At 36.6% G+C, this 17,959-nt stretch overlaps 1 protein-coding gene across 12 annotated transcripts in view; it reads right to left on the bottom strand.

The window, feature by feature from the left end:
* CCDC88A (coiled-coil domain containing 88A) overlaps positions 1–17,959 on the bottom strand; it is a 179,504-nt gene that overhangs the window by 109,885 nt on the left and 51,660 nt on the right. For all 12 annotated transcript variants that reach the window (XM_056814003.1, XM_056813995.1, XM_056813999.1 and 9 more), the window contains 2 exons: positions 10,378–10,447; positions 6,495–6,553 (listed from right to left, as the gene is read on the bottom strand). In XM_056814003.1, coding sequence (XP_056669981.1) covers positions 6,495–6,553; positions 10,378–10,447 — 129 coding nt within the window. The remainder of the gene's footprint in view (positions 1–6,494; positions 6,554–10,377; positions 10,448–17,959) is intronic.

The following is a 17,959-nucleotide window of genomic DNA, read 5'->3' as shown; positions in this document are numbered from 1 at the left end:
TCTATCATATCATAATATTCTACTGGTTAGTCTCCCTGCCACAAGCCTCTCTCCTCTCTAGTTTATCCTCTATTCCTCTGTCAAAGTGATCTTCCTAAATCACAGTTCTGGCCCTCTGCTCAATAAATTGCTGATTCCCTATCATCTCCAGGACCAACTATAAAATCCAAGCCTCAGTTGCATTTCCTACTTTTCCAGTTTTTTTATACCTTTCCTTTCCACCCTCTGCTGCTCCCCATCATCTGTGATCCAATGACACTCCCTCCTTGCTATCTCTTGAACAAAACTCCATTTCACAGTTATACACTTTTCAATGGATGTCTCCCATGCATGGGATATTCGCCTTCCTCATCTCTAACTCCTGGCTACTCTGGTTTCCTTTAAGTTCCAGCTAAAAGCTTGGATTCTCCATGAAGTCGTTCTTAATCTCTTTCAACTGTGGTACTTTCCCTCTTAGTTATTTCAATTTCTCCTGTATATAATTTGTCTGTATACCACTGTTTACATGTTATCTCCTTCATTAGTCTGGGGGCTCCTTACTTTGTATTTCCACATCACAGCACAGTGCCTGACTCATAGTAAGAGCTTAATAAATATTTAAAGACTGAACGATACAGTTTGTATGTGTTTCTTGGTGGGTGGACTCCTAAATATTTTATACTATATGTGGTTATTTTAAGTAGAATTTCTATTTCTAGCTCTTCCTGATGGATATTGTTGGTAATATACATCACATAGATAATTTGTGTTGGTTTAAGTTTGAATTTTGCAGCTCTGCTAAAGTTGTTATTTCACTTTTTTAGTTGATTCTCCAAAATTGTCTAAATAAACCATTCTTTCATCTACAGAAAGGTGATAATTCTATTTCCTCTTTGCCTAAGCTTAATCCAACTGAGGGAAAATATTAAGAATTTACACAAGAGTACACATATGTACCCTCAATGAAATACATACATCAAATCTTAGAAAGAATAATGGACATGGAGTCATGGTACCACAGTGAAAGGGAAGCTTGGCTACTAACCATGAGGCCTCACAGTCCCTTATCCAATGTAAAGATATAGCTCTAGGCAAGTTGTAAAATTTAAAGCCCAAGACAAAGCCAAGGTATCCGAGTTATTCCACACCACTAAAAGATGACTGAGTAATTCAACTATGTGAAAAGATCATAAGGATGAGCTATAACTTTCCCACTTTCTGCCTAAGAGGTGGAAAACCTCAGAATCAAAGATCTAAGGAAGAACCCTGGAGATGCTAATCTCAGGGTAAAAATCTCTTCCCTTTCTGAAAAAGGTCAGTAGTGTTGTGGGGTGAAGAGGTACACTCCTGGGGTTCAGGAAGGATACCTTTTGCAAGAATGCAAGACTCCAAAACGTAGCTTAAAAATAAAAAGAGAAATGTATTAATTTAGAGAATAATGTTGAGAATGGCCAGGAGGATAGCAAAGTGGAACAGCAAGATGGAAGGATGCTCCCAGAACCCATCAATTCTGAGGATTTTATACTCTTGCAACAAATGCTGTGTCATAGTGTGGACGTGACTCTAGAGTGGTAGTCACTCAGGCATTTGGTGGTGTGGTGTGGTCATCTGACTGGGGTCTACCTGGAGACATAGGGAATGACCCTCATAAAGATTCCTTAGTTTTAGGGAACAGACAGATGTCTGAGATGTAGCCTAATAGAATCGAGGTGCAGCCTAGAGTGCATCTCTGTCCATCTTAAAACAAAAAGAGGATCAAAGGAGGACAATCATCTCAGAGTCCTATGAGGGTCATCAGATGTTTTAGGCTAAGAGTCACGAGGATGTAAGGGAGCAAAGGAATTTCACAGTTGCCCGAGTTTCTGGGAATACAATGGCCATGTCAAGTAACACTTAGCTATAAGAGCCTATTTTCAACCAAAATGGAGGCTGAAAATAGTATAGAGACTATAGATTCCCATCAAATTGAGGCTAGTAGTTTCATCTATCAACAAATTCTGAAGAGATGTCATACCTTTTACAGAGTCATCTTGGACTGTCAGGTGAGGGACTTATCCATTACCAATGTCATACTTCATGATGAATTGTAAAGGACCCTTCAGAAAGAGTCTCCTAACACACATGGCCCATACTTTGGGCCCACTCTCTCAAACCATGGATTCTGAGTCCATATGATATAGAGAGCTTGAGAATTTCAGATAAATGTTTTTAGCTATTACTCTTATTATGCATTTAATTAAGTGCTTTTGCTAAAAGGGCCAAGACCACTGGATGATTATTAAAAAAGAAGTTTAAGAGTGGGGACTCATTAGCTACCATGTTAGGTAATATATCTCCTAAAGATTACCCATAGAACTTGAGGTAACAGTTGCATCTCTGAGGACCCAAGTTTGGCTTGACTACAAGTTTACAGGAGTAGCCTGGGAGTGGGGAGGCTACAATTAAATGAGAGAGTTCTTAAGTTTTCCTGACTAGTAAGAACCTCTTACATCAAGAGGACCCAAATATGCTTTTTCATACCAGACATTTTCCATTCTGTACCTGCAAATGTACTTTCCTCCCAACCTTTTTCTATCTCTTGATCTGGGAAATGTAATCAATTACACTATCACTGCTTCCGGAAAAGGGTTTGTCATTTTACTGCTGTATAAATGGAGATTTTGAGCCTTTGGACTTTTATCTCCCAGAAGTCCCTTAGTATTTCCCAAAATTCCCTTTAATCTCTCCTGCGCCTCCACATTTGTGGGATCACATTGTTTTGTAAGTTTTGTAGCTCCTCCCTCTTTCTCTTTTACTCTCGACCAGGCTGGGTTCAGGTAGTTCTTTTACTTTAGTTCTTATTAATAAAACTTTATAAAATATAACACTTAGTTAATGTATATTCATTTAAAAACCCACATTTATGGATGACCACTTCAGAATATGAATTCTCAAAATTTTTGAGCACATAGCCTTGTTTACCAGGTCTCCACCCATCACAAGCGCCCTGTGGCCAGGTCTCCCTGTGCTCCTGCCCACCTGCCTGTTTTCCCCGCTATCTGCTTGAGCCATTGCTCTTGCCTGCTGTTATTACTGCTGCCATCTTATTTTCCTGCTTCCTGCCTCCCAGCCCCACTGTTCCTGCCACCCGCATGTGCACCTGTCCACTGTGCTGCTCCACTGCGCCACCACCTCCCATTACTATATCTGATTCGAGTCTCTGTGCAGAGGGTGAGATAGCCGCAATCCTTTCAAACCCCCTTCCTCCACCCAGGGTGGGCTTCTAGCCTGTCCCAGCATTTTTTTAGGGTTTTTTTTTTTCCAGCATGGAGAAACTATGTTATTTCAGCCCCACCCACACCTAGTTTTCAAGCAGATTTTTTTTTAAGCTGACCCTGGGACACCCATTCCTATTGAAAACACTAGAAGGTATAGGAGTAGAAGGATCTTTCCTAAAAATAATAAACAGTATCTATCTAAAACCATCAGCAAACATCATCTGCAATGGGAATAAACTAGAAGCCTTCCCAATAAGATCAGGAGTGAAACAAAGATGCCCGTTACACTGTTATTATTTAACATCTCAGCAGCAGGAATTAGAAAGAGAAATTCCATTCAAAATCACCTTGAACAATATAAAATACTTAGGAATCTATCTGCCAAGACAAACACAACTACAAAATACTTTCCACACAACTAAAACTAGATTTGAGGAATTGGAAAAACTAACTGCTCATGGGTAGGACAAGCTAATATAATAAAAATGACCATTCTACCCAAACTTATCTATTTAGTGCCATACCCATTGAACTTCCAAAAAACTTTTTTACTGAACTAGAAGAAAAGTAACAAAGTTCATTTGGAAGAACAAAAGATCAAGGATATCCAGGTAAATAATGAAAAAAAAAATTACAAAGGAAGGTGGCCTTGCAGTTCCAAATCTCAAACTATATTATAAAGCAGTGGTCATCAAAGCAACTTGGTACTGGCTAAGAGACAGAAAGGAGTGGAATAGACTTGGGGTAAGTGACCTCAGCAAAACAGTCTATGACAAACCCAAAGACCCCAGCTTTGGGGACAAAAATCCACTATTTGATAAAAGCTACTGGGAAAATTGGAAGACAGTGTGGGAGAGATTAGGTTTGGATCAACAACTCACACCCTACACCAAGATAAACTCAGAATGGGTGAACGACTTGAATGTAAAGAAGAAAACAATAAGTAAATTATGTAAACACAGAATAGTATACATGTCAGACCTTTGAAGGGAAAGATTTTAAAACCAAGCATGACTTAGAAAGAGTCACAAAATGTAAAATAAATAATTTTGATTACAACAAATTAAAAAGGTTTTGTACAAACAAAACCAATGTAACTAAAATCAAAAGGGAAGCAACAAATTGGGAAACAATCTTCATTAAAAACCTCTGACAAAGGTTTAATTACTCAAATTTACAAAGAGCTAAATCAATTGTACAAAAAATCAAGCCACTCTCCAATTGATAAATGGGCAAGGGACATGAACAGGCAGTTTTCAGTTAAAGAAATCAAAACTATTAATAAGCACATGAAAAAGTGTTCTAAATCTCTTATAATCAGAGAGATGCAAATCAAAACAACTCTGAGGTACCACCTCACACCAAGCAGATTGGCTAACATGACAGCTATGGAAAGTAATGAATGTTGGAGGGGATGTGGCAAAGTAGGGACACTCATTCACTGCTGGTGGAGTTGTGAATTGATCCAGCCATTCTGGAGGGCAGTTTGGAACTATGCCCAAAGGGCGACAAAAGAATATCTACCCTTTGATCCAGCCATAGCACTGCTGGGTCTGTACCCCAAAGAGATAATAAGGAAAAAGACTTGTACAAGAATATTCATAGCTGCACTCTTTGTGGTGGCAAAAAACTGGAAAATGAGGGGATGCCCTTCAATTGGGGAATGGCTGAACAAACTGTGGTATATGTTGGTGATGGAATACTATTGTGCTAAAAGGAATAATAAAGTGGAGGAATTCCATGGAGACTGGAACAACCTCCAGGAAGTGATGCAGAGCGAAAGGAGCAGAACCAGGAAAACACTGTACACAGAGACTGATACACTGTGGTACAATCGAACATAATGGACTTCCCCAAGTGTCAATAGTGTCAATAGTGTCAATGCAATGTCCCTGAACAACTTGCAGGGATCTATGAGAAAAAACACTATCCACAAGCAGAGGACAAACGGTGGGAACAAAAACACCGAAGAAAGGCAACTGCTTGACTACAGGGGCCACCGAGAGGATATGATTGGGGATGTAGACTCTAAATGAACATCCTAGTGCAAATACCAACAACATGGAAATGAGTTCAGATCAAGGACACGAGATACCCAGAGGAATCGTGTGTCGGCTAAGGGAAGGGTGGTGGGAGGGGAGGGAAGAAAAGAAAATGATCTTTGTATTCAATGAATAATGTTTGAAATTGACCAAATAAAAATGTTTAAAATCAAACAAATCAAATAAAGTTGTATGCCACAACTATCAAATGAGTGTGACAAAAAAAGGAAATTAAATGCTGGAGGGGCTGAAGAAATACAAGCATACTGTCACACTCTTGGTAGATATGCGATATAGCTTTTCTGTTTAAGAATCTAGAACTATATGCAAGTCATTCATGCATATGCTAGTTTCAGATAAAAGTGGTAAGAACTTATAGAGAAGGAATTTGTATAAAGTGTTGTTCCCCTGAGAATTTGGTTAATTAGGGAAGAAGTGGAAGAAAAAAGGCTTGTTAATTGAAAAACTTTTTTTTAATTTTAATTTTTAAAATATAGGTGTTACTGGCTGTGTACAAATTTCCAGACATAAGATATTATATATGTACATGGTATCTGTAATGGGGAAAGTCATGCAGACTATGATTTAAATTGTTACTGTTGTCATTTCAGCTCTATGACAAAATTTCAACTGGTACTGGAACTTGAGACTAGTACAGATAATCAACTGGTGCAGCTAGATGGTAAGGAATAGAACACTGGGCCTGAAGTCATTAAGATCTAAGTTCAAAATCTGGCTTCACAACCTTACTATCTATATAGAAGCTTACAAAGTACTTCATATATAAGTCTTGTGAAATAGGTGCTCTTATACTCATTTTGTGGATGAAAAACCAAAGCTCAGAAGTTAAGTAACTAGCTCAAAATCACACCACTAATAAGCGTCTGGAGTCAAATTTGAATGCAGGTCTTTTTGACTATTAAGTCCAGTGCTCTATTCTACTAAACCGTAACTCCCCGTGGTGTGAATGAAGTGATCTGCACAAGCAAAAAGATACAAATGAAAATGAGAGATGTTTTTCAAATACTTGATGTATATACAATTGTCCTTTAAAAAATATATTTCTATAAGAAATCACCAAAAAATAAATGGTATAATCTTATATCATTAGGAGACTGAAAAATAATCATAAAATTTTTTAAAATTGGTTTTGGGGTCTAGACTAACAGAAATATGTATTTATCAAAATTAAAACATTAAAAATATTTTAACTCACCTGAACAGCACAACCAAGTAAAAGTAACAGTAGTTTTTTAATTTCTTCTGTACCTTGTTCTAAAATGTAAAAAAAAAAATGTTATGAGATACATGAAAGCACATTTATCCACTTTAATTTAGATTTACTTCTAAATAATTTCAAACCCAGATTGCAATCTCTAGATACTAAGGGAAATTTCCAGGTATCTATTGCTATTCCTCTGTGCCATGAAACATTTTCAGTTTGAAAGATCATGTCTGCACTTTCATAAAAGCATAGGAAGACAATCTAAGGCAAAAAAATACCATTGGAATAATGGGAATCGTAAGAATTCTTGATGAAAGGGATCTAAGAGGTCACTTATTCCAACTCCCTAATTTATTGAGCATGAACAGACTTTTAAGAGTTATTAAGTGGTCCAACTATTCTGGAGAGTCATTTGGAACTACGGTCAAAGAGCTAAAATAAATATGCATACCTTTGGCCCAACAATACCACTACTAGGTCTGTACCCAAGAGAGAGAAGAAAAAGAATCTATATATTCAAAAATATTTATATTATCTGTTTGTGGTGGCAAAGAATTGGAAATTGAGGGCAATACCCATGAATTGGGGAATAGTTGAACCAAGTTGTGGTATATGATTGTGATGGAATATTACTGTGCTGAAAGAAATGACAAAGGGAATGATTTCAGAAAAACCTGGCAAAGTGAAGTGAGTAGAACCAGAAGAACATGGTACACATTGTACACATTAAGATCAATGATCTATGATGAAAGACTTAGCTACTGTAAACCTCAAAATTCCTTAGACTTATAAATGTTGGAAATTTCACCATTGGGATATTTCATACTTGGAAAATTTCTTACTGATAGTCTATTGGAATGGGAACCCCATTGGCATGGGAGGTTCCTTCTCTTCCCTTCTTAAGATTACTTTAGGACAGAAACCTTTTGCTGAACAATGGAAAGGACTTTGACCTATGCTTAAGCATAGAACAGGAATTTCTTTGAGTCATGATTGATTTTAGAATTGATACAATGGACATACTTGGAATCAATCTCCACCCTATTCAGTCCTAACAGGATTGAGTAAGGGCTGCAGCCTAGATCAAAATTTAATTATTCCAATCTCTACCCTACTCAGGTTAACAGGATTTAGAAAGGGCTGTAGCAAAGGAGCAAAGATTTAATCATTTGAAAATATGACCTTCAACAGACATGTGCAAAGCCTCTGGGCGGTCCTGGGTTAAGCTAGAGCCTCCACTGGCACAGGGAAATTGATGGACAGTGATTGGTAGATGTGAGAACTGAGGAGAGGCAACTTGGATGGTTTCCTTAAAGATCAGGGGGGTCTGAGGACTCGGGGGTGGTGGAGGAGTTGATCGGAGTGGTGGCAGTGTACTCTGAGAAGCTTGCTCTGAAGGAAGCTGAAGGTGGGGGCCTCTGGGACTGTTTCTCCATTTTGGTCACGTGAGTAATAGGGACTGATCTCATTTCTTTGCCCCAGCTATCTAAGGGGTATTTAAGCCCTATTCCTTTCTCTCCCTTTTTCTCTCTCTCTATCTCTAATTCCTTTCTTCCTCCTATTGTAATTAAACTCCATAAAAGATTGACTGCAAACTTGAGTTTTCATTTAGGAATTACATAGCTGAATTCCTTGGCGACCTTAAATTAATATATATCAGTCTTTTAAAGTGATTCCCTTGTAACACTACTCTCATCAATACAATGATCCAACACAATTCTAAAAGATCCATTGAGACAGTAAGCAATTTGATCTAGGTTATACATGTATTATCATGGAAAACATATTTTCATACTGTAATTTTTATGAGAATTATGATATAAAAACCCAAATAAATTAAAGTAAAAAATCATATTTTTCTGCATCCTGACTACAAGAGTTCTGTCTCTAGAAGTGGATAGCATTCTTTTCCCATAAGTCCTTCTGAATTGTCCTGGATAATTGTATTGCTTAAAGTCTTTCACAGCTGATCATTTCTCTAATATTGTTGCTATTATATATAATGTTCTTCTGGTTCTGCTTATTTCATTCTGCATCAGTTCATGTAGGTCTTTCCAAATCTTTCTGAGATCATCTTGCTCATCATTTCTTACTATCATAATAATATTCCATCACCAACATGTAACACAATTTGTTAACGCCTTTCATCAACTTCCCTTAATTTCCAATTCCATGCCACCACAAAAATAAAAGGGGCTACTGCAAATATTTTTTGTACAAGTGGGTCCTTTCCCTCTTTTTTTAATATCTTTGGAATATAAGCCTAGTATTAGTGATATAGAATCAAAGGGTATTCACAGTTTTATAACCCTTTGGACCAAATTGCCTTCCAGAATGGTGGGATCAGTTCTTAACTCCACCAACAATGCATTAGTGTCCCAATTTTACCACATCCCCTCCAACATTTATCATTTTCCATTACTGTATATTGGCCAATCTGATAGATATGAGTTTAGATTTGAATCCAGGATTTCCTGTTTCTGGGCCTAGTTCTCAATCACTGAGTCACCTAACTGCCCCCAGTCATATTTTCCAATGTAGGAATTTGCATCTATTGCTAATCACCCCACACTGAGGGTCCCAGGACCTCTTGACATCTTAGACTTACAAGGCTGCTACCAAGGTTAGTAATGTCAGCTTAGGATTACTCACCTATGCTCAGGAAAATAAACACAATGCAAAAGCAAAACAAAATAGAAACAGAACTTCTATATGCCATTTTATGAGCTCTGCCTACCATGTGCAAGAAATAACCTGGGACTTTAGGTTTGATTCTATAGGAAGTAAACCTGGATTAGAGTTCAGCAAGGTGCAATTAGTAGTAGATAATAAAGTAGAGGATTTGAAAATAAAAGATAATACAGTTGACCTGGTTGACCATGGGATATTTGGGAAAGGGAAGAGAGTATAGACAATGGGAAAGAGAACTTATGAGAAATAATGCTATCTACATCAAGAGAAAGAACTGTGAGAGTAGAAACACAGAAGAAAAACATGATTTATCACTTGTTTGTATGGATACAGAATGTGGGGTTTTGGTTTTAAAATTACTCCATTACTAAAATGAATGATATGGAAATAGGTATTGATTGATAATACATGTATAACCCAGTGGAACTGCTTGTTGGCTCTGGGAGGAGGGAGGAAAAAGGAGGAGATAATAAGAATCATGAAACCATGGAAAAATACTTAAACAAATGACAAAAATTAAATTAAAAAGTCTTTAAGACAAAAAAAAGTCTTTCTCCTTTTATATTTCCCATAAACATCACCAGAGCACAGGTTATTAGTCATGGGATTGTTGTTGTGGTTTAGTCAATCGGTCATGTCCAAATCTTCATGACTTTATGAACCTTATTGTCCATGGAGCTTTCTTGAAAAAGATACTAATGTGGTTGGTCATTTCCTTCTTCAGAGGATAAAGAACTCTTCCCTCACCATTTTGTATAAAAGAGATTATAAAGAAGTCAAAATATAACTGAATAATATTTCAGAATCAATCACATATATTAAAGTTTTTTGAAGCAGTGGAGCTCTTCAAGAATAATTTTCCGGGGACAGTTGGGTAGCTCAGTGGATTGAGAGCCAGGTCTAAAGATGGGAGGTCCTAGGTTCAAATCTGACCTCAGATACTTCCCAGCTGTGTCACTCTGGGCAAGTCACTTGACCCCCATTGCCTAGCCCTTACCACTCTTCTGCCTTGGTATTGGTTCCAAGGCAGAAGGTAAAGGTTTATATAAAGAAAAAATATATATTTTTAAAAAGAATAATTTTCCAAGATATGTTCCATTGATCAACACTGCTTTCATTCCTGAAATCAGTCAATTAACAATAAGTTAAGAAATCACAATAGTAAGTTAACTTTAACACTTACCAGAAAAGGGATTTTTGCCAATGGTTAAGATATTTGGCAAAGACATCATGATCAATTGCTGCAAAGTCTCCTGTAAAAAAAAAGATACTTGGGATCTTAAGTTCACCTATGTAATTTTGAATCTTAAATTAAAACATTTAGCTTTACTTAAATCAATAAAACACCAGTTGCCACAAAATAAGTAGAAACATTCTAATGTTATTATTGAATAATTTGAAATGTATATGGTCAAATTTCCTTAATGAAAGATTGTGTTCATAGTAGTTTATCTTTTTCTGAAAAAATACCAAAACTGTATTTTAAGGTTAATGAAACCACCAAAACTCCTGTTGAGAAAATTATCTTTTTCTGTTGTAAGATATCTTGTTTTTTAGATCACATTCACTTCAAAATAAATTTCTCCTTCCCTTATCCTATAAAACTTTCCTTAGTAAAAATATTTTTAAAAACACATCTTTTAGCAAAACCACATCTCATACTATATGCAATACACAGGAATATTAGCTTATGTACATCTATAAAAATGAGCTCTTTGAAAAATCTATATATAAAAGCATTATTTAACTTCATTTTAACAATTTTCACAAAGTCAAAGATATATCTGATACTACTTAATATTGTGATAATACAATTATGAAATCTCAACTTTAATCTATTATTTATATTTTGGGGAATGGCAATTGTGTGAATTTTTTTGAATGACTGCATATTTGTTACAAGGATTTTTTCCCCCCAACGTGGCTGGAAAACACAGGAGAGAAATTGGAAAAAAAAAATTTTAAACTTAAAAGACTATACTGTGTAATATTACTAATATAAGATTCCCATGGTCACAGCACATAACAAATCTATATTTCTAACCTTCAATATACAATTTTACATAGCAACAAGAAACAGTTCCCAGAATAAAAGGTTTACAAATATTCCATTAATTAATGGTCTTTTACAAGTGACCGAGAGGTGGTTGAGTGGATAGAGAGCCAGGCATGAAGAAAGGAGGTCCTAGGTTCAAATCTTAACTAAGATACTTCCTAGTTATGGGACCCTGGGTAAGTCACTTAACTTCAATTGCATAACCTTGTAACAAATACTTAGTATCAATTCTAAAATTGAAGGTAAGGGTTTTTAAAAAATCTGTTATACTATACTATCAAGAATGCCAAGAATAAATGCTAATATGTACTCAAAAGATGCTGAAATTGTCACCTACTTAAAAAAAAAAACTGTTGAATTTACATATTAAGTATTTTTGTACAAGTATTTTCCCCTATTATGTCTTTGGGGTACAAAAACCCAGCAGTGGTATGGCTGAATCAAAGAGTATGCATTCTTTTAAAGCCCTTTGTTCATAACTCCAAATTGCCCTCCAGAATGGTTGGACCAAGTCACAAATCTACCAGCAGTGTATTGAATTTACATATTAAATAAAGGCATTAAACAGAAATTTTACAATGAAAGAAGTAATCACTAAACATTTCTATAGATAACCCTGAATGAATAAATTCATAGTTCCTCCTAACTTTTATAAGGTAAAACTATCAAAGCTGCCACTATACTTCATTTCTTTTCAAAAAACTCTTACTTTCCATCTTAGAACCAATATTATATATTGGTTCCAAGGCAAAAGAGGGCTGATAAAGGCTAAGCAATGGAAGTTAAATGACTTGTCCAGGATCATATAGCTAGGAAGTATCTCTGAGCCTGGCTCTTTATCCACCGAGCTATCTAGCTGCACCCCACTGTAGTTTCTTCAAAGGACAAAAAAGATGTATGAAAAGGGCAATATTTTGTCTAACAAGATCCTTGATGGAAGAAAACAAATAAGAAAGCAAAAGAACCCTTTCTCTAAAAGCATTCAAACTTGTAAAGATTCTGAATTTGAAGGAGGGGGAGAATGATGCCATTTAAAAAGAGGTTTTTTTGTTTGTTTTGCTTTTAAACCCTTACCTTCCACATTAGAATGAATACTTTGTATTGGTTCTAAGGTAGAAGAGTGGGTAAGGGTTAGGCAATGGGGGTTAAGTAACTTGCCCAGGGTCATATAGTTAGGAAGTGTCTGAGGACAGATTTGAACCTAGGACCTTCCATTTCTAAGCCTGGCTCTCAATCAACTGAACCACCCGGCTGCTCCCTAAAAAGAGGTTTAAAAACTTAATAATAAATTATTTTGCAGTAATGATTCAAAACTATGACTACAATACAACATCAACTTAAATTTCCAGTCATTCCTTTAAATTCTATGTGAAACTATGAAGTAGGCAAAAAGTTTGCCAGTTGAGTCCATTGTTCCTAACAGGGAAAAATGATATGACAAACCAATTCATGCTAAAATGTTAAAGATTTGAAAATTATGCTATTACAACTTTCCTATTCTTTTAAGTTCCCTATGGATTTGTTTTTATTTGGATACTTTTTTTTCTTGCTTTTGTCTTTTTTTTCCAATCATATTATTTGTATTCTTTTCTTCTCTTTTCGTATCTTCAAATATTTCCCTTGTTTTCTTTATATTTCCAATATTTGTTATTTTTTCTTTTTTTTTTAAATACTGTGTATTGGCTCCAAGGCAGAAGAGTGGTAAGGGCTAGGCAATGGGGGTCAAGTGACTTGCCCAGGGTCACACAGCTAGGAAGTGGCTGAGGCCGGATTTGAACCTAGGACCTCCCGTCTCTAGGCCTGGTTCTCAATCCACTGAGCTATCCAGCTGCCCCCCAATATTCGTTATTTCTAATAGCATAATTCAATCCATTACATTCAAATATCACGATCACAATTTATTTAGCCATTTCTCATTTAATGCATTTGTTATTTATAGTTATTTTGTTATAACAAGGCTTTCATTAATATTTTCATACATAGATAACTCTTTATCCTCTCAATAATGCCATTAGGGCCTACCCCAAATAATGTGATCTCTGTATCAATGAGCATAAGCAGCTTTACAATTCAATGCATAGTTTCATCATGTTTTCTTTAAAAAAAAATCATAACTTCTCTAGCAATGTAATATTAGGCCTGTTCTCAATTAAAATATATTGCCAGTTCTATATTTTCTAGATTGGTCCTTGGGCAGCAGATACAATCTGATGCCAGGACCATACTCTATCCAAATCAAATCTTTCCATCTTGTTCATACCCAGTGGAGTTTTTGTTCCAGTGCCACAACTCCAAAGGGATGCAGGATTATGTCTATAGTATGAGTAAGACTTTACAGTTTATGCTCTCTAACTAAGCCATTGTTGTCCTACCAGAGTCTATGTTTGCATCATATGTATACTCAGACTTAGATCTACTACAAATCTCATAAAGCGCGTGTGCGTGTGTGTGTCTGTGCATGTGTGTGTCTCTGTCTTTGTGTGTGTGTGCTATCTTGCTTATCTAAAGTTCTATCCATAGTAACCCCTCTCCCCCGTACAAACATAATATAGTTACCCTTTTCATTTCTTCCAATTATCTCCCTTTTAGCCCCAACTCTGCTACCCCTGCCTTCTCAAGATGAGCTGAGGCATAGTATATTCTGCTCCAGTCCCTCACCTTCATTCTATCTCTCATTTTGTCAGGTCCTGGTTTTTTATCTTTTCCGCTACCCATTACAATCATACTAGTTGGACATTTCCATCTATTCCATTCCTCCTCACTGTTTGCTCCTCTCTCTTCCTTCCTTTCTGTCACATTCCTCCTCAGACATCTAATTTCATTTGACCAGTACTTCTCCTATTCACCTCCCTTCCCAAAGATCTTCCATTATATTCTCCCCTTGTCCTCCTAGTTCCAAATCAGTCCACTCTCTTATCCTCTGACTGCACAGACAATAATGCCATTCACAAGGGCTACAGATGACATTTTCCCATACCAAAATCAAACAATTTTACCTTTTGGATTGCTTATGATTATTCTTTACTTTTGTATGTTTCTTATAGATCAAAGTTTTCTGCTGAGTTCTGGGTTTTCCTCCAGGAATAGTTGAAATTCCTTTAGTTTGTTAAGTGTCAATGTTTTACTTTAATAATTTATGCTCTTCTTTGCTGGATGTTATTCTTAGTTGTAAGCTCAGTTCTTTTGCTCAGTGAAAAAACTGTAGCTCCACAGTATTTATATTGTTGGATGTTTTCCCCCTAGTTGCTTATAGTGGTTTCTCCTTAACCTGAGTGCTTACAGAACTTAACAATGTTTCTAAGCATTTTCATCTTTGGGTCTCTTTGGGGTGGTGATGGCTGGATTCTTACCATTTCAATCTTATCCTCAGTTTCTAAAATTTCTGGACAGTTTTCCTTGATGATTTCTTGGGAGTATGGTATTTATGTATGTTGGCTGCTGTTATTATTATTATTATGGACTTTGAATACCAAAGTATTTTGTATTTGATCTTGAACATTATAGGGATAGGAGTTCATTGAGAGGGGATTGGGGACTGACATGTTGGAGCTACATTTCAGAAAACTCACATTGATGGAAGAAGGGAGAAGACTATAGTGGAGAGAGACTTGTGGCAGACAGCCTAGAGTTTCCAGGGGCTTAAATGATGTCACATTTAGTACAGGTTCCTTAGGTTCACCCCGAGATGGTGAGGGAAAATAATCAGCAGATTCCCTGCTTGTAGAATGTGTATTTGTTACCAGCACTAGGATTTAGATGAGTTACTATAAGCAAAATGGCTTCTATGTGAGGCTCTGATGCTAAAAATCCTAGAGAAGTCTACTTTCTCAAGACCTAGCCTGTAAAAATTAAAATTAGATCTCAAATAATAAAATGTTATTTTGAAAAGATTTATTATCATTAGAAATAAAGGAATAAAAGGAATAAAATAAAAATAAAAATAAAAAAACATGTGCCATGGCTGATCAGCCAGTTCAGATAGTCATCTTACCACCATCAAGCTCACTATCATCAAGCCAAAGAGGGGGGACTCTCCACATCCTCGCCTAATATCCCCTGTCTCCAGGAAGTATGTAATGACAGGAAGTCAATGGGCTCCCGGGAAATGTAGTTCTTTTTTTAGGGTAACATTTTCAATTCATACAAGCCTTAGGCCAGTACATTGTGTTAAGAGTCCCAGTGTCCAGGCATTCAGTGGTTTTGGAGATCAGAAATGTTGCTTTTCTCTCATGATCCATGAAGCAGGAAAAAGTATGTAATGCCTCTCCAAATAATAGCAGGTTCAGGTTTTCAAAACTAGTCCCTAAGTACGTAAAGGTAAGGAAGGGACAGAGGGGGTAAATGAAGCCACTACCTGGCTCTAGAATAAGAAATTCATGCTCAACAGCATCATCACAGCCTGCAGGCACTGTAGATTATCTAAGTTTCTAAGTCTTGCTCTGCAAAAGCCAGGTCCTTCTCGGTCCAATGACAGACAAAACAAAGAAAGGCAAGGATGTACAGAAAAATGATCATTGGTACCAACGAAGGCCCATACCTTTGTTTTCATTTGTACTTGGCGGTGATGAAGTACTTTCAAGGAAGAAAAGCTAGGGTAACATAGGTTCACACTGTGAAAGAAGTGCTACAATAACATATTCCCTCAGTGGTATAGGACTGGGATACCCACCTTCATCAATCAAATAACTGTAGCATCCCAAGCGTATTCACATCTATGAAATATAAATGACTGTATGATTACTGTGTCTCCAAGCATAAGGTTATACCAATGAGGCTTGTGAATGTAACCTTGAACTGGCCATGCGGCCCTTGGCTAAGACAAACTCATTAACATGCTCAGACTCAATTCCCGGAAAGCACGGTTTGCAATTTACACGCCCAAAGGTGTTCCCTCTACCTTGCCACCCAATCTTAATTGTCTATACTTTGTGATGTGGTTACTACGTGCTTGGGAGTACCGCCCAGGCAGGACAGGATTAAATTCAGAGGCAAACCCATGAACTTCCTCTTGGCCTTTCTCTCCCCTTCCATGGAGCTCCACTAGGCTCCTCAATGACTATGTCTCTCTCTCCTCTTAACCTTCTCCTTCCCTGTAACCATCTAGGCCTGCATTCCCTATCTTAATCTCCTCCTCCACCTCGTGTTCCTTTGTACTCACACTTTCCTATCAAAAGGAGTATCATAGGGATTGCCTGCCCTATTCAAACACTGACTTGTCCCTGTCTTTCATTTCCACCCTGGTTCTTGGTTCCTATCTCTCGGGTCCCATCACAAAGGTGAGTCCCTTCCCTTGTGGGACCCTGCTGGTCAGGGAAGTCCATTAAGGAAAACCCCACAATAACGATAGCTTTGCTTCATTTTCTGAGTAGGTAGCAATCCAGAGCTAGAATACCAATTGTTACAAGTGACTTAGAATTTAATAACTGTTATAGAAAGGACAGGAGGTAGAGGCATGGAAGGAAATATAATCTCAATGCTCAAACCCTTTTTGTCCTATATCTGAGTCTCAGGATTGCAATTTCCATGGAACAAATGTGATCTCTTACTTGTTTAATTGCTACTAATTTATGTATTATCATTATTATAATTAATATTTACATCATTCTTTAATGTTCACAAAAATAGTGTCCTCAGAAACTTTGATAAGCAGTATAATTAATATTATTTCCATTTTGTAAATGGGGAAAACTAAGGCTCAGAAAGATTAATATATGTGTTCCTGCTATGACCTTGCCTTTGTTTTGTTTTTAAAAATTCTATTTTATCAATTTTTTTCTGAAAAAACTTTTCCTTGTATCTACTACACTTCCCTTTGTAACAAAGCTAACAACAACAACAACAAAATAGTAGATGGGGCAATGAGGTGGTTCAGTGAATAAAGTGCCAGGCCTGGAGAAGGGAGGTCCTAGATTCAAATCTGGCCTCAGAAACTTGCTTAGCTATGTGAACCTGAGCAAGTCATTTAATCCCAATTGCCTAGACCATATCACTTTTCTGAGTTATTCTAAGACAAAAGGTAAGGTTAAAAAAATTAAAAGCAGAGAAAAACAAGTCAATACATCAATTGTGCCTGACAGTATATGCAATATTCAACATCTAAAGTCTCCCAGTTCTTCAAAGGTCCATTTTCTCAATTCTTCTCCTGTGTCAAACTTGGTTTTTAAATTACAGTGTTCTGTTTCACTTTATTGTTCTTTCTACTTGTATTTTCATAGTCATGTGTATATATTTTCCTGCTTCTACTTACTTCATCACTGAAACAAACATCAATTCTAAGTCTTTCTGTATTTCTCTAAATTTTTCATAGTTGTCATTTCTTATAATATAGTAACACTACACTACATTTATGTACAACAAATTGTTCAGTTATTCCTCAAACAATAAGGCATCTTTTGTTTCCAAGTCTTTGCTACCATAAAAAGTGCTGCTATATTTGGCATACATAGAATCTTTCTAGGCCCTCTTTTTTTCTCACTAAGTGATCTCAACAGGTCACATGGGCCTAATTATCATCTCTAAACAGGTAATTCTCAGATCTATGTATCTGGCCATTGTCTTTTTCCTGAGTTCTAGTTCCACACATCAAAACTGCTTGTTGGATATTATGAACTATAAGTCCCACAGACATTTCAAACTTAACATGCCCAATACAGACTTCATTAGCTTTCTCAAAGAATCCATACCTCTTCAAAACACATTTCTTTCAAGA

The sequence above is a fragment of the Monodelphis domestica genome, chromosome 1, assembly GCF_027887165.1.
Source record: "Monodelphis domestica isolate mMonDom1 chromosome 1, mMonDom1.pri, whole genome shotgun sequence".
Classification (NCBI taxonomy): domain Eukaryota; kingdom Metazoa; phylum Chordata; class Mammalia; order Didelphimorphia; family Didelphidae; genus Monodelphis; species Monodelphis domestica.
The sequence above is the reverse complement of the archived record's forward strand: the minus strand, read 5'-3'. Positions and strand labels throughout refer to the sequence as shown.